This window comes from Lissotriton helveticus, chromosome 2_1, assembly GCF_964261635.1.
Source record: "Lissotriton helveticus chromosome 2_1, aLisHel1.1, whole genome shotgun sequence".
Taxonomy (NCBI): domain Eukaryota; kingdom Metazoa; phylum Chordata; class Amphibia; order Caudata; family Salamandridae; genus Lissotriton; species Lissotriton helveticus.
Genome location: NC_136059.1, coordinates 1,016,380,473 through 1,016,407,428, shown reverse-complemented (window position 1 = coordinate 1,016,407,428; position 26,956 = coordinate 1,016,380,473). Strand labels below are relative to the sequence as shown.

Sequence of the window (26,956 nt, the reverse complement as noted above, 5' to 3'; positions counted from 1 at the left end):
TTCTATCTGGACATTATTCCAGGCTCGCATCCCCAGGTCCAGTGTCTTCCCAAGTGTCTCTGGGTGCAGGGTTATTAAAGAGGGAGTGTAAAGTTCTGGAAGTTAGGCACTTCTTGCCCAATCATAGAGTGTCGCATCATCATTCCACCCCTACTCCAATCTTTCTGCATAGCATTCTGGGACATATAAAGATACAACTTCAAGTAGTCTAGATCTATGAAAAGACATTACATGGACACCTCATGCCTGTCACCAGTTGGTGCAGCTGCCTAATCATTTTCCAACAAAACTTCAAAGGGGAACCAACCCCCTTCTGTGCTTGGTGCCAGAGGTCAGGCCTTCATCCTTTATTTCCATGGGCTTTGGGTTGTCCAGGCCAGGTGCAGTATGCCCACTAATTGGCAGGTGCAAATTGCCTCACCAGTTCTTTCTTTCCCAAGGACTTGGGCCAAACACTGTTAAATGTCTATATTGTGTGGGGACATCTTTCATCCTCCAGCTAGCCAGCAGAATGATTAATTTTTCCCGGGCTTGAAGAAAAGGCCTGGAATCTAATTATGGCTGAGCCAGAAAAATATCACAATGTGTCAAGTACCATAAGTAGTATAGTTAACTCAGAAGTGACAGTGGATCTGCACTTGGTAAACATGTTTACCCTAAAATTGATACTTAGCCAGTATCTCTAGGTCAAGGTATGCTGAAACTGTCAGGTGCATGGCCAAGTGCAATGCTCCCTTAAGTCCCCCGAGGAACAGTGGGGGGAATGAACCTGCAGGGAAACCCTGGAGGGTTGCCCTGGGACTTCAATGGACTAACCACCGACTCTGCTGTGGACACACAGATGCCCTACAGTTTTGGTGAAGGGGGCCTTTAAAATAAGCTTCCCAGCAAAAGCATGGTTTGAGGCCAAGATGAATGATAGAAATGCTCCTAAGGCCTCATAGCTGGCATGCAGGAGCAAAGCAGCAGCAAGATTGAGCAATTGGCCCCACGGGGCCTGAGAAACTGGCCTGTACAGCCTAGTCCCCTGCATGTGGCACATCACTACAAATTTCAACCTTCCCCTTGGGTGGGTCAAGCCCCTGGGGGTCAGCACAGGAAGGTGTGCGTCGGGTCCAGAGGAAACTTTATCCCCAGGGTTCCCATCCTAGGGTGCTGATGCAAAGAACAGAAAGTGCTGCAGCGCTAACGATTTAGGATCCATGGACCCCCTTCTCTTAGGGGACTAAGAATGGGCTGCCTTTTGGCTTGCAGGTAAGGCAGAGCCGGGTGTTCTCCTGCACCCTGTATTTGCCTCTGGAATGGGACAGGCACACCCAGTCAGCTGTTGCTGCCTGTGCTCCATGTGGCTGGTGGGAATAAAGAACTGCCAGCTCCGGTGCCAGCTTGATTTAGGCGGCTGGTTGTGGGCGAGTCGCCAGGTGAACCGGCAGGGGGTGAGGGAGCCTTGAGTCTCCCTCAACAGGTCTTACCAAAAAAGGCTTGTAGGAGCTCTGAAAGGGATTGGCACCAGCAACAAAAAGAGGAAATACCTAGAAAAGTACCCAAGCCACTAATCTACTATTCGAAGCATTAGGCCAATGTGCCCCCAATAAGCCCCTATGAGGGGCTCAACATTTGCATTGGCTGTTTTTTGGTTTCCTAGGAAAAGAAGGGGTACCAACCATGATTAATTAAGTGTTTGGTGTTTGGGGGACTGCCAGGAATGAAACAGCCTGCACCTCAGCCTCCTAAAAGATATTTTGTGGGGAATCCTGTTCATTGGTCCTATAGCTGCAGTCACATCTCACTAAAAGTGCACACATTTTATTAAATATATAACCCATTTTGATGATAACATGATTGCCAAAGAAAAAATGCATGATTTCCTGAGTGATATAGAATGATTGTATTATCTCTATTGAATTCAGTTGCCTTACATGATTTTTTTATGCTATGTTTACTTTCATCAATGTAGACCTACCTTTTGGACAACAACACCTCCTTATATTGTGTCTACTATAGGTGGGCATATTGTCATTATAGGGGTCAGGTTCAAGGTGTCACCAAATGTATTACCATCTACCTAATTGTACATATATTTGTAGTTAAAGAGAAGCATTTAGTGGTCTGTGTAATAAAGTATGTTTCCTTCCTGTAAGAGAATGCACTGACTGGACACAACTATATGAAGGCTTGTTGCGGTGGGGAGGGGGGGGGGTACTAGCCCACACCACCTCCCCTGAGTAGGCCTTAAACAGCTCTGCTTGGCTACCCACAGAGAGTCATGTGCTACAATGGGGTACTTAGTTACCAGAAAGAAAGTTGCCGACTTATTACTTGTTAAAGATCCACCTCCTTTGCAACTACTAACCCAAATGTCCTTACTTCTTTCTAAACAGTGCTAATCAATTAATGAATAATGTCACACAAAAAAATACCTAACAAGTAACATGTGCAATATGGGCTCATATATTGCCATCTTAGGATTCAGGGTATAAACCACAAAGCTGAAGGTTGACTGACACTTTTGTCCTATCTATTTTTGTGTGGATTTGTCCACCTCGACTGAGGAGTCTCCACGGTCATAAAGTTAGTATTAGTTCATGGTTTGTGAATACCAACAAAGGGTAAACTTACACAAATGTGTAAGTTTACCTTTGTGAGTCAGACCCACAACATTGAAAGACTCTTTAAAAGTGATCCAGTAAACAATTTATCAAATAGTTGGATTGATGAATCATGCTCACAAGCCAACCAGAAGCACAGATGGGCTCTTAGCAGATCTCTTGGTGATAGGGGTGAAACTGCGCAATGTGGGCCTCATTAGCAAAAATGCGTCTTCAATGAGAAAAAGTGAACTCAGGGGCAAAGCCTGAAATGACCTTCGACTGCCAGTTCATAAAGGGACAATTGTCGTTTCTTGGAATTATAAATTAATTTTTTTCAATTATACTTTAAATTCCACAAGATGCACCCATCATGTCGAATACTTGGGTCAATCATTTTGGTAGCATTTACAGTGTGGTTGGCTTGTCAAATTGTAATAATAGTACCCCTGATGACTCATATGTGACACAGCAGTCTTAATGTAGCTTGCTATTCTACTATTCCACTAGCACAGTCCTGTTCAATCATTATTCCAGTGTTTAAGAGACGCAAAAGAGATGATCATTGTTGTCACCGCCCGATTTCCATAATTGATTCTGTGGTAAAGACAGCTGACAATGTACCTATAGAGAGGATTTTGTTCTGAGCTGAAGGTAAACATTTTCTCAGCCTCTCAATATGGTTTTAGGATTGATCTTGGTATAAAAGAGCAATGGCATAATCGTCATCTCCTTATTCATTAATATATTTATTTTAAAAAGTGTTCCCTACATTTAGTTTTATAGATTTCAGCTCAGCCTTTGAATAAGCAGGGAAAAATGATGGTCCCTTTTTGGTCTTATGGGAATAGACAGAGGTATAATTTCCATTTTACAACATCTTCACAAAGATCTATTTGCAAGGGTGCATTTTGTAACTAAGAGTATATAAAGTGTCCTTTAAGTTATCTAGGAATGTTCAGTAGGGATGTGTGGTGGCTCCTACTTTATTTATAATATACATTATCTAAGAATTGTTTCTGATAGCTCTGAGCCAGGACTTGCCCCAAGTAGGGAACCCATTTATTTGTATGCTGCTTTATGCTAATACCATGGTTATAATGATCTAAGAACTAATGGCTTGAAAACCTCCTTGATGGAGTTGTCTTTTAGGGATCCTAGTACCAATTATGCAAAGACCTTTATTGTGACTGTGGTATCTTAACACATCAATATCCAGGAATTCATAAATGACTGTTTATCATTAGATCACAGCCACATCTTAAAATCATTGAGTTTTATAAAATCCTCATGTCTTGAATTGGGCAGGCTTGGTATATTTACGCATTGGAAAGCAAAACAAATGGGACAACATCTGGGCCAAGATTTCTTTCTACCAATTTATTAGACAAAAAAGAGAATCAGAGTTATAAAGCATTTTGTTAAATCTTTCAGTATGTTGAAATGGGAATTGTCCATCATTCTCTTTCATTTTCTAAGTGCTGGGTGGTGTCAACGAATCAGACTGTTTGTTTACAAACTGCAATGCATTTTTGTAGATTTTATTTCACTGCTAGATATCGGTTTCTTGCCCGTGTGCTTAAAGGAACATATTTTGTTCATTGTAGGCCAGATTTCTTTTATTTACAGCCGGTTTATAGTAATTTAATATGTTTTAATGTAAGTCATTTTCTCTCTGCTGCACTTAAGTTACAGAATATAATAATTTTATAAATACTGTGATACCTTCATTTCTATTGCATTTTTCCTATATTGATGTTTGAAATATTTGTAATGCGTTTATAGGTTTTAACTGAATTAAGATTAAATGATGATGATGATGATGATGATAAGTCAACTAATGTATAAGTCTTTTTTCCAAGGCACAAAATTATGAGAATCGCCACACCAGATTTTAGTTAATCTAAAACATAATCCCTTAAATTTAAATCAACGATTGACCAACATTTTAATTTCATGAGGCATAATTGGCATTGATGCCTATGAAAGTACGAGCTTGATAGTTTTAGGTAATTTTAACCTATGGTTTGATCATGCAGTGGGTGCTGCTGAACGATTTAAAAACAGCATGACTCGGGGCAGCATTTGTTGTTTTCAGTTTTGGAAAATGTCAAGTTATAAGATTCAGAAGCTCTGTTGAGATGAGAGCACTTTCTGCTGACAGGATATATGCTTTTGTGATTTTACTTGTTTTTGAAAGCATCTAGACTATAGGTCAACTCCCCTTGTTCGGCTTATGACGCGGCCGGCCCTGGATGGGTTGTAGGCGGCTTGCTGTATACTCCCCCTTCAGTATATCGCAATTGCTGATTGTATCTTTTTCTATTGTTATCTTCTGCGTAGCCGGCCCATTTGGGCTGTAGGTGGTTTGCTGTGTATTGCTTTTAATTAAGTATTCCGCCAATAAAAACTGATTTAATTCTAAAAACAGCATGAATATTTTTTACTTGGATTTACTTTACAGAAAACAGTGTGTACAGACATACACACATATATATTCCCTTAAAAAAATGAAGTGCTAAAGTGACATTATGATTACCTTTCCTTATTACACCATAACGTATGTTTAAAAAGTCACTGAAAAAAATCATGGTTAAAGTGCAGTTATTGATACAATACAAATTCTAAAAACCACCCAAATTTGCCAGTTATACGTCAATAAACTTACAACCCTGTTATGCACTGCTTCTGATCTCACATTTTACATTAATCATGATACGCTAAATTACATCAGTAAAGGTATCTCAAATGAGATGTCAATATATACAGGGTCCTCTACTCTGAGACCAGAGCTACAGGTCTTACATTAGCCTAATAGGTGTCTGTGGATTAAGCCCTAGTTTCACGTTGCCAGAATGGTTCTGCAGCACCAAAAGGTCTCACTGGGAGCTGCGGAGAATCTGTAAATCCCACCCTAAATAATCTGTTTTGTTTTCAAATTTTGCTAAAAGAGGGTCCCCAACTCCTCACCTTGACCTCTTATGTACCCCCTCTTATTTTTAGGTGTATTGATGGTCGCAACATTTTTCCCCAATGTTTCGGCCAGCCAATTAGATCGTTCCAGCACCACAGATCCATCTTCTGATCTGTGCTATAGAAAACGCTCCATTGGCCTAATCAGATCGGGGTGTTCTTTTTTTTAAAAATTTGGAGCTGCAGAGGTTACCAGTAATGTGGATAATCTGTGAATTAGTAGTCCAGATAGCTCTGAAACGTAACCTCTTCATGCGCAACCTATGGCCCTTAGGTCCTATATCTAGTTGCTTAGTGGACTAATGTGTCCATTCTAGGGGCCTGTGTTTGACCTCGTGGTCACAGGTTCAAATCCCAGTGGGTCCATTCATCCTTCTGAGGTTGATAAAATAATACTGTTGAATAACAATAAACATCTAATATTAAGCACCAAGATGAACATGCACTTAAAAAATGCACGTTATGTGTTATAAACGTTAATGTCTCAAAAACTACTGAACAGATTTAGACCACAGAAAAGTATCTTTTTTAAGTAAACTTCTAATTTCTACAGAATTTGGTGTAATTGTGTTTGCCCGTTTTTTCTGTATGAAGAGCACAGAATCCTATGTGAATTAAATTGGGAAGTGGCACTTGTGCCCCATCCCCTCCCCTCATTCTTTTCTTGGCCACTGGTTGACAGATCTGCACAAAAATTGCCCCGAAGAAGTGGGAAAGTGTTGTGTAACTTCATCGAGGAATGACAAAAATATTAAGGAAAAAAAGCCTTTCCGGTGGAAATCTGACCTCCCTACACACACACATACAGATATTGCAAGGGTCAGATACGTGTTAATACCACAATACATTGAAATTGGCATGTGAAATAAGAGAAAAAACACTGTCCTAACACCTTGCATATTACAATGACTTTATATAGAGAAACAACTCTACTAATAGTTAAGGCCTTGTAAGTGTGATTTTGCCTCAGTAACCACATTTAAGCCTTTACCTCCTGGTCTTGCTTTCATTGTGTTAAAAGGAATACATATGTTAAAATGCCACAGTAAAAGAAGTATATGCAGATGTGTAGTCTGCTATTTAGTACCATTATTGGGCAATAACACACTTGAGGCTTCACCGATCATTAATGGTCCCTCCTCACACTCCAAAGTGATAAAAAAAATTACATGATACGCTCTGCACATATGCTTATATACTATATGCTGAACTTCATATAGGTGAATATCTTTAAGATGGCTATAAGGCATTAGATACCCATGAACTGTGGAAGCTTGTACCTGTTTAGCTTACAGTGCAATACAACCATTACCTCAGTGTACTTGAAATCACATTAATCATTCCAAATCAAGGAGTGAAGTATAGATTTCAAATGAGTATATAACAGCTCTCGTGTGAGAGACCCAATCTCACCTGATTTAAGGAGTAATATTTGATCATTCTGACAGAGCTCCATGAAGCCGGTTATCCTCTTGGCGTACTCCACCACGTACTGGATGGCATGAGTGATCTGGATGGCACATTGTTGCCACAATGCTTCTCTTGTCTATAAGAAACAATACATTCATTGAAAAATGAACTCCAGCGAGGGTGTCTTCACTGACTACAACAATAGCACACATCTCCCCTCCCACATTTCCTAGCCTCATTTATTATTATAGGTGTCAGTGACTTTAAAATCCCAGACTGCACTCATAATATGAGCTTAATATATCTTCTGCCTTTTCAATGTTTGAATAGACGTTCTACAGAGGTAAAAAGCAAAACAGAAAATTACTTTTATTGATAAGTTATACATCGTTATTTGAAAAATGTCTGTCAAAATTAAAGTGTCAACACCAGGACAAGTGTAATCATCCAGGCTTCAAAAGCTTTAAAGCTGTTGTAATTGGGACTATATTCAGAAACCTGGTTTGAGGCAATCATTGAAAGCAGTGCGTCTTGGGACTCCCCTGAAGTACAACATGTGCTTTAGAAACTGAAACAAAGAAAGGACTATACATCAGTGGCTACTCCTCCACAAGAGCATAGAAGTGTCGCCCCGCCTGCTGCAAGCACGGCAGGCAAACACACAAAAATAAAATGGCATAATAATGGCATTTTATTTGGCCACCAAGTCACGCCATGTACAGACGAACATGGCGAGGGCGGAATCCTACCATTGCAGGATTAGTGCGCATGTCGGGTTGGCCGGCTGGATACCTACGGCCAGCCTGACATGCGCACTGTAAACCCAGCACTCCCCCGGATGTCAAACAGCCGGGGGATTGCTGGTACAGGCCCGCAGCCTCAATGAGCGCTGGGTTAGCCTGCTCCCACCAATCCTGAAACTGCTCTGACGCAGGTGAGAGCAGCTCCAGGATTTGTTGGATTCATGTTCCACTGAGCAGCAAGGAAGTCCTTCCACTCCTGCTCGTAGAACGCTGGGGAGAAGTGCGGCATATATAGTGAGTTTGGTACCATCGTTCCCAACCATGTTTTTAAAACGGTAGCCACAGGCACTGCTGGCACAGGCAAGAACGGTGGGACTGGGCGGACAAATCGACAGACGATGTGATAGGTAAAATTAAATTAAAAAAAATAATAAAACCACATACCTTGGACATGCCGCATCATAGAGTTGGCGATGCGGCGAGTGCAATGTATGTGGTTTCATTAATTTATTTATTGCATTTTACCTATCCTGTCACTTGTTGACTCCCCCCCCGCCCCACCTCACCACTCTTACCTGTGCCGACCGTGCATCGGTAGCCACCACTGCAAGACATGGGCTTTGGGATTCCCATCTGTGGGAATCATTCATCCTCTGTATTGCAATCACCATTCTTAGGTTAAGATAAATGTTTGCAAATGTTTCTATGTGTAACCCTAATTTTGGAGTACTGTTAATGTTAACAATGCCTTTCATCATAATAACCCACACTAGCGTTCGCAAAAGGCTATGCCAAGTATGACCATATGACGTCCAGAAACTGTTTGTCCTTACAAGATTTACAAAGGAAAGGGCATCCATTAGGCCAAGCTGTTACCTAGTTGCCCCAGGCACCCCGACCAATGGGGGTCTTTACTATTATGGCTCATCCATATGCTGACCCCTGCAGCCCTGAATCTGCAGGTCTGAGTCCATGTGATTTAGATGCCTTTAAATCTGTAGCCAAATAGTAAAAATTAAAGGGTGGAGCTTCAGGTACAGAAGAATAAAATGGTGGCAACATCAATTGCAGAGGTTGTTGGGGACTTCCACCCTTCCGGCCTATAGTATATTATGTCAGACTCTAGTTGGATTCCAAAATGTCCGTGGCTGAGCAAGGTGTGGTAATGAGAGGCAGAAGAAAAAAAGAGGAGGGTCACTGTCAAAGACATAACATTTGCATCTATTTTTTGGTTCCAGTGCAAGAAATCCGATCAGTGTTCTAATTTCAGCTCAGTTTTCTTTGTGTTAAGTTGGGGATGCCAAATAAATCATTCAGCACATTGGGTACTGTAGACAGGCTCTGTGCTTGAACCCCACTCTGAGCTGCCTTAGAAACAATCATTGGCACCTCTGCAAATGTCATACTCTACGCATTCAAGTATTTACCGACAGACCTGTGGTGCAATCAATGAAGATATGTTATCTGTGGTGCATTAGTGAAGTCAAGAGCCGTATGAAATTTTGCATTCTAGAACATCAACTCTTTTCAATTAGTGCCCACTTTGTTTTGTGGTCGTTACACATACAAGAACCAAATCCTCATATACAAATCTAAACACATAAACAGCTCTTATCTTATTCCTATGGGAAACCCTGGTCTTTTGGGGGTGGGACTGTGAGTGCACTTGAATATTACCTTGTTCTGGTAGACTTTAATTTCTTCATAGGTGTGAGTCTGCCATGCCAGCTGGTGCAATTCCTCCATCGTGTACTGACATGTCTCCAAATGGGACTTAATGATGTTCTGTGCAATCCGATCTATACGATAAGTGGAGGAAGACAAAACCATAGTTTGATACTAGCATAGAAAGTACTCATTAACACACAGCAAATTGGTAAAGTGCAAAGATTTTGTTATCTAGTAAATTAGACTCTTTACAAGATGTTGGTAAAAGCTTTCTTTAAAGTTAAATCTTCATGGACAGTTTAACTGCAGGGCCCAGAAACTCGTTCTAAGTCTTCTACTTGGACAATTTTAGCACAATGTGTTTCAGAGTATCATAAAAATCATTTATATTTGGCATGTGAATTTGTGCCTTAAAGGAATTTGAGTTTCTACGCTGAAACAGAGAAGACATATGTTATCTGTGTTGACTAGAGCTTCCGGCTTCTTCCTATATTTCCACAAGACTTTGGTCCATAATTAAATAACTAACCGTGGCGGCTCTTCTGTAATGGCGGAGGAGCGTTGCCTCACTCGTCAGTCAGTCTCAGAAAGATTTTTTTATAAACAGGATCATTTTATTTTTCTGTGACTGGCTGGCGTGCCTGTGTAGGGAGGGGCGGGCCATGAGGGCAGCGTTGGGATTGACTGGGGAGCCTGTGCCTTCCCAGAGACTACTGGGATTGAAGGATAGAGTTGGCTATTGGTATCGGAGGCAGCGAAAAGTATTTTTTTTTAAATCATTATTCTCCCCTAAATTCCTCATCCCCTGCCCTCCCAACTATGAGTTTTGTGGTGGCCGTCACTGGTACTAACGCAATTTTATGCAGAGTTGTTGATGAGCTACATATATAGAGTATGCCCATGAATGAACCTTAGCCATAACTGTTGTTCTTTGTTCTTATATGATTACAGAAGCGTGCTGTTACATTTAACATACTATGTATTTTGTACAAGATACAAATATATGAATATACCTTTTCGTACTTTTACTGCTTTTTTTTTTAAATACTGTTCATTACTTTCCTTCCTACCATTACACAAGTGTAAAGAAACACACAGTGGTGACAGGGTATTATTAGTTGGTTAACAAAATATCTAAAGGAAGAGCAGTGGGGGCAGGTCGCCCAGTGAAGGCCAAGAAATGGCCAGGAGTTCTATATTGCATCCATAGACAGACCTTCCTCTACACAGAAGAATCTGGAAGTTGTTGACAATGGCATCAATTTTCAACCATATTCATTTTACCTTGGTAATATAGTATAGAACCTGCAGCCACTTTTCACTGACTACTCCGGTGTGCCACATGGTAAGTGGAAAATGGGATGCCGATGTGAACAACCCGCCCTCACAGTCAATTTCCCCCACCACAGAAGCCAGCTACTCCTATATGTTACATATATATATACCCCCCAGAACACTTCTTCATACCACTTCCTTTCCTTCTACCTCAGAACTGCTTAGGTTGGGGGGAGGATGTGTGATATATGAGCCATGCATGACATAAAATGGTACATTGTGTGGCAGAAACAAGAGTTTGTTTCCCACCATGATCTCCTGTATGACACAGTAACATCAAAACGGAAACTTCGCTCTTGTTGTCAGTAATGACACTTATGACCTCTAAGTGAAATGTATCCTCATTCAAAACTACTACCCATCCAGAATTGTATATACTTTAACGCAGACAATCTCTGAGAACGCCTTATCATGACACTAAAAGTTTTTAAACGGCTTGAGATTCATTTATGACGTATCTAGCAGGCAATGGTTCTTTTTCATTGGCGTTTAAGTCAGAAAAGTGCACACTGAAATATTGTTTGACATAAACTAGGCTGCTAAATTTTGTTTACAAAAATGTCGTCCCACTCGATGCAGATTTTCCATTTATATTTCCTATGGGGTAATATATTTGTAATTTACATTTAGGACAACATATTAATGTATGACCATATTCTGGTATAACACCTTCTGTTTGGCATGTCTTAAATGAAGGACCATTATGTAAGCATTATGCGGGACAGGAAGTGAGACTGAGACAATTCAAACAGGACAGGCAGAAGAAACAAAAGCAAGAATAAAACTTGGAAGGTGAATGTACCAAAGACCGTGAATTATTTCGTAAACCCTTCATTATCTACAAACTATCTTCCACTTTACAGAAAAAAAAACTTTCATCGACCTGTGGTGCCTTAAAACGAAGTTATGATCAAAAACTATAAACTGCAAATTAGAGATTTTCAGTGGTTCGGTTTTATCCGACGAATGTGCTATCACACATACTACTAGTCCGCCACACAAGGCCACAACACCTCTCAAATGTCTCCGTAGAAATGTGAATAATTTCATGTGCACAAATTTTAATCTTCATATTAATTTAAACATAAGGTCTAAATATTCAAATATGCTGCATATATTTTCTGCTCAGAGTATGTGTAGGACTACGTAGTTCAGTCTTCAAATGGATTAGTCCAGAGTTTATACATTCAGCAAGGTTTAAACATTTCCGAAATATCTTGATATTCTGAAACATTCTTTGTAGGGAACTGGAGGGTTAGGCTATGGGAGAGAAAGGCTACATTCTTGATGTGTGCCCCTGTATGGACTCCCACAATGCTAAGGCAATTTGACCCATAAAGATGAATTTATTATGATTATGAATCCATTACACAAACAGCAAAGGAGAAAATATGCATGTGGTCTATGTGGAACCAACTAGACAAGTAACAAAAGAGTTAGTAAATGAATAACTTAAAGAGCCCAAACCAAGTTAGTTTAAAATACAAAATGTAAACGAATCATGGAAAAAAAGTTATGAAAATGAAATACAGTGATGAATAGCTAATAGGTCCTTGGGTGCCATGGTTGTAACCGCCAGTCCAAGTGCCTGGCACTGGAGCTAGAGCTGTTGTGTGTTCCTCCGGTGCCCCTTCTGTCACAGCCCCTATGAGTTGGAGCGGTAGTCGTTCCCACTCCGGCCCAGTGGGTTGACGCAATCGCGTCATTTGCAAGAGCAAATGACGCAATTGCGTCAGTGATGCAATGACAATTTGTAGGAATGGTGCCCCCGAAATAGATTCCTGTTTTTCCTGCAAGCGTGGAGGGTGGCGAAAACAGCCCCATTCTCCTCGTTCACAGGAAATTGGGCATAAAAGGAGGTATCGCTAGAAAGGTGAGAAACTCTCTTACACTGCAAAGTGTCGGATGGCGATCACTGTGGGATGTGACCACCTGGGACTTTCACTAGACTTAAGGTTTTTTTTTAGGGTGGAGTAATTTCTTGGTCAAGGGCCAGTCCTCCCTAATTTCTCAGTCTTTGAACGCTCCCCTCCACTCCCCCCCCTCCCCCCGTGGAGAAGAAGAAAACCCACTAGACACTAGGGAAATTCTAAAAACAAACGAAGGGGCAGGGGCATCCCACCATGTTATATGGCAGTGCCACAACACCAAAAGCATGTGTTTGTAATTTTACCACCTCGTAAAATTATTCTACAATCATATAATACTAGAAAACAGTAAATCTAACACAAGGGGAGTACAGTGGGTCATTTAAGGCACGGTTAGGTTTCTAAGTTTGTGAACGGCCTTAACTGGGTGAGTTTGTGGCATTCACAAACTCTTCTCCAGCACATTTAAGGCCTGATAATGGTCCGAGTTTTACTCCTGGCAAGGGCAGTGTTAAATCCCGTTCCAGAGAGGGAAAGGGAGAGAAATGCACCCAATTTTTATGGCGGTATTAGTAAGAGATTTCTCCACTTAGAAAAATAATTTCTCTGTGTAGACAAAAAACGAAAAGAAAATAATGTGCCTTTATACAAAGGTGTTGGTTTCTCAGAATCTGTAGTGCATACAGTACTGGACTGAGGTAATGCCAACGTCAAAAAAATGAGGCAAATGGTCATCATATGACTTTTGTTGGATTATGTCTGGAAAGTTGTGAGTGGTGTAGCAGTCCAGTCAATTTCTGGGAATTTTGTGTGTCCCTGAATTGTGTTAAACTATGGGAGCTAAAATCTCCGAGCGTATTTCAACTCATTTTTCGTGAAGCCTGTCTGTCATTAATGTGACTTCCTTTTCACATTAAATGCTTTGCTTTGTATTGTTGGCCTACTTTGTACACTACTTAGACACTCTTTCCCTGTGGAGAACATAAAAAAGGGGAATCGATCTTTCCCCACTAGTGGTTAGGCAGAATGATCCCCTTGCAGACAATCCAGTAGAGTACATAGGTAGAAGCAGGGGTGTGTTTAGAGAACAATGACCCGCAGCCGTTTCCGTGGACAATGAAGCAGATTTTTAATCCCCCAAAATATCATAAATCTGCACAATGAGCAGATTTAAACTAATGATGCAAGAGTTTGACTTTTCGAACCATATTGTGGTCCAATGTCATTATGTAGAACCATTGCTAATCATCTGTCTCTTTACTGCCAAGGGCATAACAAAGTCCCCCGCAGTGCGGGGGCCGTGCTCCTGCTCCAGGGGACCCCCTTCAGCACTATACCCTGACCTGAGAGCTCCTGAGTGGTGGGAGGAGGCCCCTCCATGCACTTTGCAGCGGGTGCCTTCAAGTTTTGTTACGCCACTGTTTACTGCGTTATTCAGTAAACATCTAAGAGGTGAATCCATGAGTTCAATGTGAGGTTCTTCGCTAGTAATTAACTTTGAATCACTTTCCAGTAGGACACCAGGGATTGTGGCTTCGGCTACATCCTGGTTCTGAACCTTACATAGACCAGGATTGACCCAAAGGGAGCTCTAACCTGAAGGTCCTTGTAATACCTCAAGCAGGATCAGAGATAAGAGTTGTTTCTCAAGCCTATACATCTCAGGCAGAAGGCTATCTGCTATGCTGGAAGATGGTATACGGTACGAACAGGGTAGGATCTTGACGCTCGTACGCCAGGGATATCTAATGGTGATGAAGGGACACCTCTTATTGCGCTCTGATTTAAGGGGATGAGCGGAAATTTCCACTATGCATTCTAAACTGCGCAACGGTTGGGGCAGGCCTAGTGTCATCCGTCTGGATGCCTGTTATGACACCGTGCATCAGCTTGCTAGCCTCTCGTTTTTTGTTGAGCCTTTGGCCCCAGTAATAGGGTTAAAGCCGCCAGAAACTTAGGCCTGCTCATCAGTGGAGTAGTGCAATAAAAATCCACCATATTGTTTGAGTGGACCTGGTGGTCATTTGTGGTAATTGTTCAATTTCATTCACCTTACATATATGTTGCAAAGCTCTAGTCTAAATTATTTGAGGTAGCATGATACATGAGGCGGATTCTACGACATATTTAGACGAACATCATTACATCCTTACGTATACTCAGCTAGCTTTTATTCCAATTTAACATATTCCCCCACCACACACACATTAATGCAGAATCATTTTTTCCTTTCATCCTAAATCATTTTCTGCACCAACACCTCTCTCAAACTGACAAACAGAGGCTGAGGACCAATGAAAACATTTGCACAAATTGGTAATTTTCACACAAGTAAAACAAACAAAAAACACGGCCAATGGCTCTGATTTATTAATTTGAACTGCCCGAGCAGCTGGACACAAAGCGCTTCAGCGTCGGCAGATATTAAATAACCACAGCTTGAGCTGGTGCAGGAAAAGATAACAGATCTGGTTCACCTACTGTTTGTGTTCACATTCAAATCTAGAGGCCGCAATTTAGAATTCCCTCGACTTAAGTTTCGTTTAGAATGTATTTCACCTGTGATGATTTACAGTTACAAACAGGGGCATCATATAACGTATACATGCTGTAGTATGAGAGTGCAGTCTGTTATTTAAAGATAAATATTGAACGTACATCTCTACGTCGCCCTACGCAGAGAGAGCAATTACAGGTGTATAGATTGGGTTTCCTACATGCTGTGCTCAGATTACATGCTGTTTTCAAATGTCTGTGTGCAGCGGTAATTGCAGCGATGATCCCAATTGTTTTATATTACATTCTAAATATACGGGGCTTATCAAAAACAATGTGCGCGTGTGCAAAACTTTCTGGGAGTACCTCCATTTGTAGAGGAGAAAACACGTTCTATGATTTAAGCGCCCAATCACTAGCCGTCTGATACTCTGATAATATTTCTCATCGCTTGGTGCACCTTTTATGGTAAAAACAAGCAATACGTGCTTTTTGCCTCCTTCCCCGTTAGGAGTAACCTCATAAAATGTGCGCTAAATTGTGGAAGATTATGTAAAATGTGCATGAATCACAAGACAGGCCATAGGACATGTCATAAACAGGATCCCCTGCTCACAGGAGAATCGATCTATGTGCACTCTTGCTAAATAGTGGCGGCCGGCTCACAGGTGGCGGAGCGGAGGGTTGGGGTGAGTCGTGAAAGTATGCCCATAATAAATAAATACAAATAATAATAAATAACGTACCTTCCTGCCGGGTTCCGACATCTCAGCTCCTGCTCTGCTTGAGGAACAGGAAGCACAGCCAGGCCGCACTGACCAATTACAACGCTGCAATGCAGCGTTGTGATTGGTAGGCACCCAGGATCCCTTGACCAATCACAACACTGTGGTGCAGATTTGTGATTACTTCTAAGCATCCTGGTTCAACGCTCAACCAGGGACTGGGGGCCTGGCCATGTTCTCCATGCAGGCTGTAATGCTGCCTGCATGGAGAACGAGGAAAGTGCGCATGACTGGTTTGGGCGGGCCAAGACTATTGTGGCGTTAGAATGGCTGCAGTTTATTCACATCATAAGTTGGTAAACACTTATCATGATGGTATTGGTCATCAACATGCTCATTTCTGGCTTATCTCAGATTACAATGCAAGCCATCCCATAACAGGTTATACAGTATACCTCCTATACTTTATTCCATCTTAATAACCATAATTTGCCTAATCCTACAATGCATCACCTTACAGTCATGCCTCTTCACGGTTGTCTTAACTCACTTCCAACTGTTGTGACAGCTCTACTTCTGTCACTTGGTGCAGAGGGGCGCGGCTTTGAGGCTTCAACTTGCTACAGAATGTGTGGCATTCGTGGCCCTCTGTCTATGCCTGGGCGTATGTGCCGTGTCCTCCCACGATGACCATTTTACCTTTTGCCTCAATTTTTCCCTGCCGTAAGGCATCCCAAGGACCTTGTCCAGGCACTTGTCTCCAGAGTCCCTGCCGTAAGGCATCCCAAGGACCTTGTTCTGGCAATTGCACTTGTCACAAGAGTCACTGCCGTTAAGGCATCCCAAGTACCTTCTTTGGGCAATTGCCCTTTTACGTCCTTCCATGAAGATATTTTAACTGTGTGACTCCCTACCCCCTCATCTTACTGTGGCTGCTTCTCTGGTGTGGGTGGGTGGGATCAATTTCCTCTGGTGACAAAGCTTGGGACTGCTTGTCCCAGTCACCTTTATGGTCGTGCTTGTGACCACGCCTTGCATTCTTGATTGGGTCCTTTGAACCCAAACTCACATGGCCATTTGCTGGCCCCTTTCTTTTGGCACGCTCTTGCGTCCTGCTGCTGCTGTACCCTTTGTATGCCACCCACGATAAGGAGGGGGTTAGCCGCTCTCCCTCCACGGTCGGCTGTGCCTCCCGGTTAGCAGTAATACCTGTCTAAAAGGAGCCACGCAAAGCAATTCTTGCACAGCCATACATTGCTCACGGCACATGGTGGTGCACAAAATGTTATATATCGTATACAGGAATAATTCACCAAAATGCTCTAAAGTAGAACAAGTGACATTGCAAATCCTCTCAACCTGATGACATTACAGGGGTAGTTCCTGATCCATACCTCAGCCTATATGTGTGTCACCCTATATTTTGCTGATGAGCTTGGCTAAGACCACGGAATGCAAACCACAGATCATTGCGTCTAGGAGTTACCAGGGCAGTGCCAAGGGCAGCCAAGGGCAAGCAAGGGGTAACAGCTTCAATCCTTGGCAAGTTCCGGGGCACCAACAACTTGTTAAAAAGTGTTTTGTAGCAGACGTCTGGTTGTCTTCGTATGAAGATTATAGAACAGCCACATTATGACATACAATTTCTCCATGAAGAACTTTGCATTTTTTTTTCAGAATTTCAAAGAAAAAGACTCCTAGCTTGGAACTACACTTTTTTTCAGTGTTAAATTCATTAAAATGGCACGAAAAAAGGAAATTGCTGAATTAAACATGTTTCATGAATTTGAAAGGTAAACAGCTGGACTTTCGGTACAAAGCACGTTGTAATTGTTTTTATTTGGTATCTAAATGATGCAGGTGCTTCTGAGCACCCACAAAGAAGGTTTGCATATAAAGTGTATCATCGTCATCTGTTCATGCATGTGCTGATGCAGCATTGTGTTGTCTTGTGATTTATTGTGAAAATGGGGCTGTTTGCAGTCCAGTGCTATTGGACTAAACTTACTGGCTGTGGCATGCACTGCAGAGAACACAACACTGAGTGGAGGTTGCTGTTCCATGTCTATGCACAGTGCAATAACTCGCATAGTGTTTCACTAGCGGCTGCAGGATATTGTGGAAAAGTATTCCCATATACATCACTCTGATGTCAGTGCACACTTGCACACATGATGATGATAGTGCCCCCGGATCATTGCTTCATTTACTATGTGCAAACATTATCATATCAGATGTAATCCCCCATCCAATCCCCTCCAAAGTGATCTCTTTGAGCTGTTGACAGACACATTGGCGGATTGCATGGCTCGCGAGTGGGGTTGCGCAAGGGTCACGTATATTTAAAAAAACATTTAAAAAAAAGTAAGCATACTTTGTCGCTGGGCCCCGCGTCCCTGCTCCTGCTCTCCTCATAGAACTCGAAAAACAGGAAGCCGGAATAGCTGTGATTGCTAAGCACCCAGACTCCCCAGACCAATCAGAATGCTGCAGTGCAGCGTTGTGATTGGTCTGAGCGTCCTAGTTAGACGCTCAGCCAGGCAATGACGGCCTCGGCATGTTCTCCATGCAGGCTGTATGGCAGCCTGAATGGAGAACAGGAAAAGTGCACACATCTGTTTTAGGCAGCCCAAAAGGGCCAACTAAACTGGCATTGCACACTTAGGAGTGGGCACACCTCTCCTCCCCTGCACTTCAAGCAGAGCAGCCCCGACCACCCTCCTGGATACATAAAATGATAGCCACTCAAAGTTATTATCATTTTATGTTTCTTCTTTGCATTGCTTAAAAGCAGTGAGGCGATGCACCTCCGCCATAGCATAGCCGCCACTGGACAGACAACACCCATATATGTTTTCTTAATACATTACATATGCCGGGAGAGTCTCGTTAGGTCTGCGTCTCCTTTCCTAAATCTTGTATGAAAAATTGGAGCTGTAAAGCAAGAACAGTCTGTGATGCTCCAGCGCCAAATGACCAAAATATTGAGGCGGTAAGTGTATATAGGTAATATCGATAATTATTCTTAATTCCCATCTAGGTACCTTGAATTCATATATAATATTAAGGTACTTATATGTGGAGTTAAGTGTAGGAAATCTATACTTACATATATTTACCTCTCAATATTTTATTCCTATATATTTTGTATACGATATTGTGGTAACTCGATATTCCCAACTCCATATTTCGTACCTCCACCCAACTGCATAACATCTTTCACCTTTCTCACTATTAAACTACATCACCATGATTGAAACCTTCTCCACACATGTGAGGATTTCATGTGCTGCGTCCAGAAGTTGAGGAATTCATAAAAAATCTGATTTCCAATAATGAAGCCGGTGCCAGGTGTGTACTCGCGGAGGTCGTCACATCCTCTATTTCTTATTCTACTTGTAGGACAGGCAAGGGATGATTAACAGTACAGCTGTGTCACCTGCTGTCTCTTGGAGCACTGTCGCTTCCTCACACCATTCCCATCTCTCCTCATCTCGGTTTTGATTTGTAAAACTTGCTATTGATGGGAAGTCTTTTCACGCTCTCACTGACAAACAGGAACGCTCTTAGAGTTTAGCGTGCGGTGTTGAGATCTATGCGTGCGTGCTACGTTCAAATACCAATGAAGCTGCTGTTTCGTTCATAGTCCGAGAATGACGAAATACGAACTACTTATTTGTGTGTGGCATTTATCAGGTTACCATAAGGTATTCGGTAATATAGGAGAGACGTACAAACACTACATCATCATCTTAGCTTTGTAATCCCAACGTCAAAATTAGGCCTGCTTTGACTGTAAGATTCTGTTACACCTGAAGAATGAATGTAAATGTTAAAATGTAAATGTTTTTGTACTTGTATAGCGCACAGCTACCCGCAGTGGGTTTCCCGGCGCTTGAATCGAGTCTTCAAATTAAGATTGTTCCTAAGCACGTTTCTAGTGTATGGGCCTTGTTGTATAGTTTACAGTTTCAGTAATGGCTTATACATTTCCACGACTTGTAGGTGTGAAATGCACTAAATGAGTCCGCTAGTTATCTACAGGGCAAGAACAATAGTGGAATTGTGTTCTCTATGAACGTTTTTCTTGTCATAATATTTGAAACATATATGATACTCCTTTGGAACAATCTATACATTTGTGGACAGATTGGGGAATGTAGCATGCTTCGCTCATGATTAATGCCGGATCACATAGGATAAAATCTATTTTGTATGGTAGCCCAGGTGGGCAGGGGTGGCTCCTCCGTTTAAGTGGAGAAGCGTTTACCCAGGCAACCAACCCGCCGTGAACTAAGTGACAGGACGTGGCGGGCCAGTGCAGCCAGGTGGCAGCAGGGAGCTGTGAGCTAAAGTTTAAAATGTGCAGGTCTCTTTGGCCAGCGGCAAGTCAGACGTGCATTTTAAACTTCTCTAACCTAGCTGTCTTAGACAGCTGGGTTAGAGAATGCACAGGCCTCCAGTGCTCTTGAAAGTGCTGAGTGAGGCCACTCCCTCCAATCCTGGTGATGCTCTCATGCTGGTAAGTGCATCATTAGGATTGGTTAGGGGAGCTGCCTTAAGAGAAGACTAAAGGAGTTGGAAGTTGGATTGCACAGGAAGATAAGTGTATTTTGTTTGGGTGTCACCCGCCCCACCACCCTCGGTACATACTAGCCACCACTGCAAATGGGTCAGAATTCACATATACATTTTACTTTGTGAATGGTCACCAAATGCCCACTGTATACCCCTACGTAACTTGTCTGACACTTCAGTGGTAACATCTATTTCTTAAAGTTCAGTTGCATTTTAAGTGTGCATAATACATACACATATGCCATACTTACGTGTAAATATTATACTTTTGTGAAATGTATATAATGTATGTGTACACATGTGATTAAGTGGATTATTAGTTGGGGGTGGATGGTAGTCACAATTTTTGTTAAGTTCAGTAAAGGTTTCAGAAATATAAACCTGAGCTCACCCCTGTTAGCAATAGCACAGAGCAGACAGGTTTTACATAAGAAAATATGTAAATCATTTAGAAGTAGCAAAACAATTAAATCGTTGGAAACACAACACAATAAAAATTCCAATTCAATTTATGAAAATAGAGAATAATCTATTGAACAAATGACACCAAATGACAAAAATCAAACATGGGGAACTGGTGATATGAATTTTTAAATCTTTAGATAAGAATAGCACTAAAAAGCCTTAAGCCCCAGCACGGGTCATCTGGTATCGCTTGACCCATACCTAGGTGCAATTTAAGGCCGACTGTGATGGAGTGTAGCTCAGATACAGAAACTTGGTTCAACCGGTTAAAAGCTTTACCTTTTAACTTAGTCTCGGAAGTGGAAGCAAAAATTCTAACTGGAGGCAAGGCAGCAGGCTGTGGACGAGATGGGCTCCACGAGGCTGGATAGCCATCAGATGATGTCCAAGTGAAGCAGTGACTTTTGGCAGGAAAGCTTTCTAGCTGGATACGTTTGGCATCTTTGCCTGGTGAGGATTCCTACCTTCGAATGTTTTAACTTTTTTGAAGCTTGGGATTCTTCTGCGGGGCACTGCTGAAAGCTGTAGCCGAACAGGGCTCCATAAAGCTGCAAAGCCTCTCTGAGATATCCTGCTGAAACTGATTTGCTGCTGTGAAAAAACTCTGAACAGGAGCAACCTTTAGCCCTGCAGCAACACACCTTCATTGCACCGAGTTGACAAGTTTGCCCTGGTCCTCCAGAGGGCTTTAGAGCTAAAAAGTTTCCAAGTCCCAGGTTTTTCAGGATGTTAGGAGGGGTACACTTTGACACACCTAAGGGTCCCAAGGCCTCAGTAACAGCACTTGAGGTTCTGGACTCACTCCAGCAGAAGCCCCAAGAAGGGGCAAGGGGTCCAGGGATGGTCCCGCTGGGCTCTTCAGGAAAAGGGCTTCTAGCAGCTTGTTGTCCATGAAGCTTGACAGGAGTTCAGCTAACTGACCCTTGGAGTCCTCTTCTTTGTTCTAAGTACACAAGGGAGCAGGTTCAGCCTTTCAGGTCTCCTCATAGGTCTCAGCAGGAGGTGTAGTCCTTTTACTGTCTTCCAGTGGTCCAATACTGTTCCGATTGAGCTTTATTATTACTATTATTAGAAGCTTGTATAGCGCTCAGCTACCCACATGAGGATTCCCAGCGCTTTAGAAGCAGGTAGGGTCTGGCTAGAACAAGCTAACTCAAAATATCTAGGTCTCTAACTGTTTCTGAAAAGTGGTAAGCAAGGTACAGTTTCTTAAGTCTTCCAGAAGGGCAATCCAAAGCTTGGGACCCTGGTAAGAAAAGGACTGACCTCCCAAGTGAGTCTGTTTGACCCTTGGAGTGATACACAGAGAAAGGTCACTGAAATGGAGAGGCGGGCTGGCTGATATGGTCTCACCAATTCCTGAATGTATCAGAGACGGATACCTGATCTTGCTCTGTGCACAAAGCAGAGGGCTTTAAATTGGATGAGGTTCTCTACGTTGAGCCCATGCAGCTCCCGAAGAAGCGAGGAAGATGACACACTTTTGAGAAGTCTGTAGTGTGGTCTGGCAGATGAATTCTGGACCAATTGCAGCCTTCTTGTGGAAGCTTTTTCAGATCCCAAATAAAGGACATTGCCATAGTCAAGTATAGTCAAGTATGAATAAAATGCTCTCAGTAGATATGTAATGTCCAAGAATAAACTATGTAGCTTGTTCCTAGACGGTGATATCATTATTAAAAATGTAATATTGTATCCTAATGCTTTTATGGAGCAGCTAACCCTGCCATAGTAAAAATAGCTTTTAGGGCCTTGTCAATGTAAAGATATGTTTTACTTTAAACTGTTCCATGTCCTACTTTTCATATACCATGCACCCTGTCTTATGGGTATTTAAGGCCTACTTAGAGGTAGCGAAATATTATTTAAAAGGAGGGTTTAGACTCTCAAAAGGGGTTATTTTGACAGGTCGAATTTGTAGTTTTAAAACTGCACAAACAGGCTACAATGCTAGTCCTGCAGTCATGTTTTGCATTGTCACTCTAGTGGTGGAACAATCCGTGCTACAGTCCACTAGTGACATTTAACTTACTAGCACTGGGTGCCCTTTGCACCACATACTAGTGATGTATAGGTAAGTTAAATAGGCCCATTAGAAGTATAGCCAATTTTGACATGTTTTAGGGCCAGATCACATGCACTGGCACCTGGTCAGCAGAGTCCCAGTGCACATATTCAAAAAACAGCAGCATCAGTCTGAATAATGGCACTAATCATGCAAAAAGAGACATTTTTCAACAGCATGAATTATAATCTTTTCCAGGTGTAAACGTAACTTACATATGTAAAATGTATGAATCAGATACTTTGTCTCTAATGCTAAAGTTAGTGCCTACCTATTTCAAATATCTGTTTCTCTTTCCATATCAAAGACAATGATACGTGAGCGATGAGCCTCAATGAACCCAAAACCACAGGCTGAATGTCCACTACATTCTTCTAGAAAGTGGGAGAAGGGAGATGCATCCCTACATTATTTCAGAAGGCCAACAAATTTGCTCAAGACAATATGTCAAGTCGGTGCAGAGAGCAACCAAGGTCTAGGTCTCTCACAAACTGTCCATTAAAATCTTTTTTATAAGTTACATTTTTGGCTGTTTCAGAAATATTCATTGTTTGACTTAGTTATGTAAAAAGTGGCTAATTACACTTGTTACTTGGAGGTGATTGAAATCTCTGTGCGTATTTATGTCATGCATCTCTTTTCTTACCCTACATGTGTAGAGTTTGTACATTAAATACATTTCTTAAGCACAGGGTTAGGAAAGTAAGTACATTAACAATGTTACTTGTTACGGTTTATTTTAAATGAATTCTTCTAATGGTTCGTGGTAAGGGATCTTCTATGTTACATCTTTAGTTCCCCAAACCAGCATGAACACAGAGAGCGTTGGAGCCTTTCCTCAACATTACTGAAGGTATACACCTGTTACAACGCATTTTTTACTCCGCACTACCACTACAACGCGACCATTACTCCGCATACTATTACAACGCATTGCGCTGGGGGGCGCTCTAGGATAGGGAATAAGTTTAATTTTCTATCCAACACCTTCCATAGTGTCCACGGGGACTGGAGTTGGAATAGAAAATTATACTTACCACTATCCAGCACCTCTAAGCGCTATGCGTTGTAACGGTATTCGTTGTAAATACCGCGTTGTAATGGTATGCGGAGTAAAAGTATGCGTTGTAACGTCATACATCCATTACTGAACCATCTACACTTCGGGCATTATGGTATAAACATAGAATAGCAGATAATCTTTGGAAAGCTTCCCAGATTATAGTGGATTTTACTGGCAATTATATAGGTTTTTCTTTGCAGATTGTAGGTCTGAAAGTGCTTTCAGTGTATATAGTTTTGGTGAATAGCCATAGATTTACCACTGTGTTGATGATTACCTTATTTGCATTGCGTTTTCCTGGCCCCGCCTTGAGACGCAACAGACCATGCCCATAACTTTTTTGCGAGGTGTCACTTGTGAATGCCAAAAATGAGCCGGCAGAGACAAATTTCAGCATGTATAAGGGACACCTCTTCGTATCAAACTGAGTGTGAGTCACCTGTTTTTATGTGTTGTTGTAGGACCTGAGTCATGATAAAATTAGGACACTTTTACAACTTAGAATTACACAAATGTCATTTTTCGGTATTGAAACAATCCCTAAGAGTATCTGAAATAAATCTGTTTAAGTTGCCACGAGAAGAACAAAGAGGCTTGCACAAAAAAAATGATATCACTGGAATGGAATACGATGGAGGAATTTATTGCAAAGGATGTAAGTTCAGGCTGATTGAGAGGGCTCACGCTTATTACTACTGTGAGTAGCTGTTTTAGATGTTCTAGGGGAGAACATGTGTGTTATTAATAGTATAAAGTCTATTGAATACAAATGCTGCACTTTGCGGAGAACGGAAGTGCGCTGCAATGATGTATGATGCCCCAAAATTACTTGTATAGCTGAGTTTGTGGGAGGGAGGGGAGGGGTATTTTTATTTTGATAGGGGACGCGGTTTAGAGTTACATTTCATAGACAAACTTAAAGATCTAGAAGTTTCTGTAACTGTAAGAGACGTCCGGTACATGATTGTTATGTTACGATATTTGTCGACCTGTAGATAAAGTTATAATAAAACTCACATTCAGTCATTTATTTATGAATCCAGAACTAATGAGACTAAATGACTACTATATTATTGCTATATTTCAATTGTATTCTGAACTGTTGTTAATAATACAATACCGCTATGCATATACATCTTTAAGCAAATGGCATTAAGATGCAAATCGGAAATCCTGAAACTTCTAAGTTAGATTGCCAAATAAAGTTGCGAGTAGCGTGTAGTGTGAAGTTGTGGGAATTCCAAGGCATATAATCATGCCAAAAGAGGAGTAGTGCCAGAGGAGTGAAGAGTTCTTGGATGGTGAAACATAGCAGTTTTTAGAGGTAGTCACAAACGTTTAGAAACAGTTTTGATAGGAACTATATTGATATACCATAGGTGGGTGCAGGGTAGGGTAAAGAGCACTAACCTTTTCGAAATCCCCCCCAAAATTGCAGAAAGCAGTAGGAACCCGTTTTATTGGAGGAAGGAAGAAGGACGCAGAATGCAGATACAATATCGTAATAGTTCAGTATTGGAGGGGAAAAAGCACAACTCAGATATTTTTTGAGAATATCAAACTTTTCTGTATGCATTTGGTATGTCTGTAGGCAAGTTATGTCTTTTTCAATTATGTGCAAAGGAAATCATTGCGGATTATCAAAAAAATGAAATGTAGTCATCTGTGTAGGAAGTGAGAGTGCAATTAAGACACTGTAAAATCACAGCCTGAGTATGCACGATACAGTTAATGTCAAATTTGCACAGGCCTCAGGAATACGCCAGAATTCCAATTTTCATACTTTTTCTGGTGTACACTTTTTTTTGTGTGCATGTCTGCCTTATGGAAATTTGGAAGGTTTAATGTTAGAAATGTCCTGAAGTGTTAGAAACACCCTTCGTTTTCCCTTGACAAAGAATATATAATTCTGTGGAAGTCACTTTCACTAGATCTTCTTAAAACAAGGGCGTATTTTGCCTTTTCTCACATTTCCATGAATAAATAAATACTTTTAAGCGGTGCTGTAAATTTGGGGAGGAAAAACAAATTTTCATGCAACATAATTTTATTTGAAAAGAATAAAGGAGTAAATAATATATTTTTAAGTTGAAACTTAGGATTGCACAATTTTTTGGAAGTAACTTTGTGAATGTATCCTTCCTACACATTTTAGTAGCGAGCAGATAACAAAATCGTTCTTTCCTGTGAGTACTAGCTAACTAATAAATTTTGCATGCTTAAAAATTCTAAATATTCTGAATTATCAAAACTTTTAAATTACTGGCAAGTGTATACAAAAATAAGTTAAAACTTTTAGACAATGCATTTGGATATCATGGATTCATGAAACAAGAAAGGTTTGCCCATAATTACATTTTAGAGCTGTCTGTTTTAAGGTTACACCTGCTATCTTTGTCCTTTATATTCTATAACGCAGAAAGATACATCAACAAAAATATAATTGTGCATTTCAAAGCATTGTGAAGGAAAATAGTCTATTTTGTTCAGCAAAGAAGAAACTAAAGCTAGTTTAGTAAATGCCACCAATACCCTGTGATAAACAAACACGTAATATTTGTTCTAGGTTCACGATGCAGGAGTTTTTAAAGAAGATTCAGAAGAAGCAGATATATTCTTGTTGTTTTGGAAATGTTCCCATTTTCGACAATTGAATATGTGAAATTCTAGGAGCAGTGCTCTTAGAGACAGGACACAAAGTCAGTCTTCCAATAAATCAAGACAAGAGCTCACAGAAAGCTGACTTGATGATGATGCAAAGTATTTCAGGTCTAGCCTGCCGGAGGACCCGTTGTGCAAACTCTGAGTGACACAATCCTGCTTGGACAATTGACTGTTCTTTTTCTGTCATTGAGAACCTCCCTGAAGTAGCGAGACAGTCCGGGACATAACGAGTTCTAGTGTCTAGTTTTGATGAGGTGCAGGCATGCACCTCTTGGTGAGATCTTAGCAAAGGAAGCATCGAATCGTTAGAAAGAT

The 26,956-nt window shown here is 41.3% G+C and overlaps 1 protein-coding gene across 1 annotated transcript in view; it reads right to left on the bottom strand.

The window, feature by feature from the left end:
* The window catches only part of RORB (RAR related orphan receptor B), a 129,885-nt gene that overhangs the window by 32,839 nt on the left and 70,090 nt on the right, over positions 1–26,956 (bottom strand). Inside the window, exons 5-6 of the mRNA XM_078677807.1 lie at positions 9,392–9,513; positions 6,975–7,107 (exon numbers count right to left, since the gene is read on the bottom strand). Coding sequence (XP_078533933.1) covers positions 6,975–7,107; positions 9,392–9,513 — 255 coding nt within the window. The remainder of the gene's footprint in view (positions 1–6,974; positions 7,108–9,391; positions 9,514–26,956) is intronic.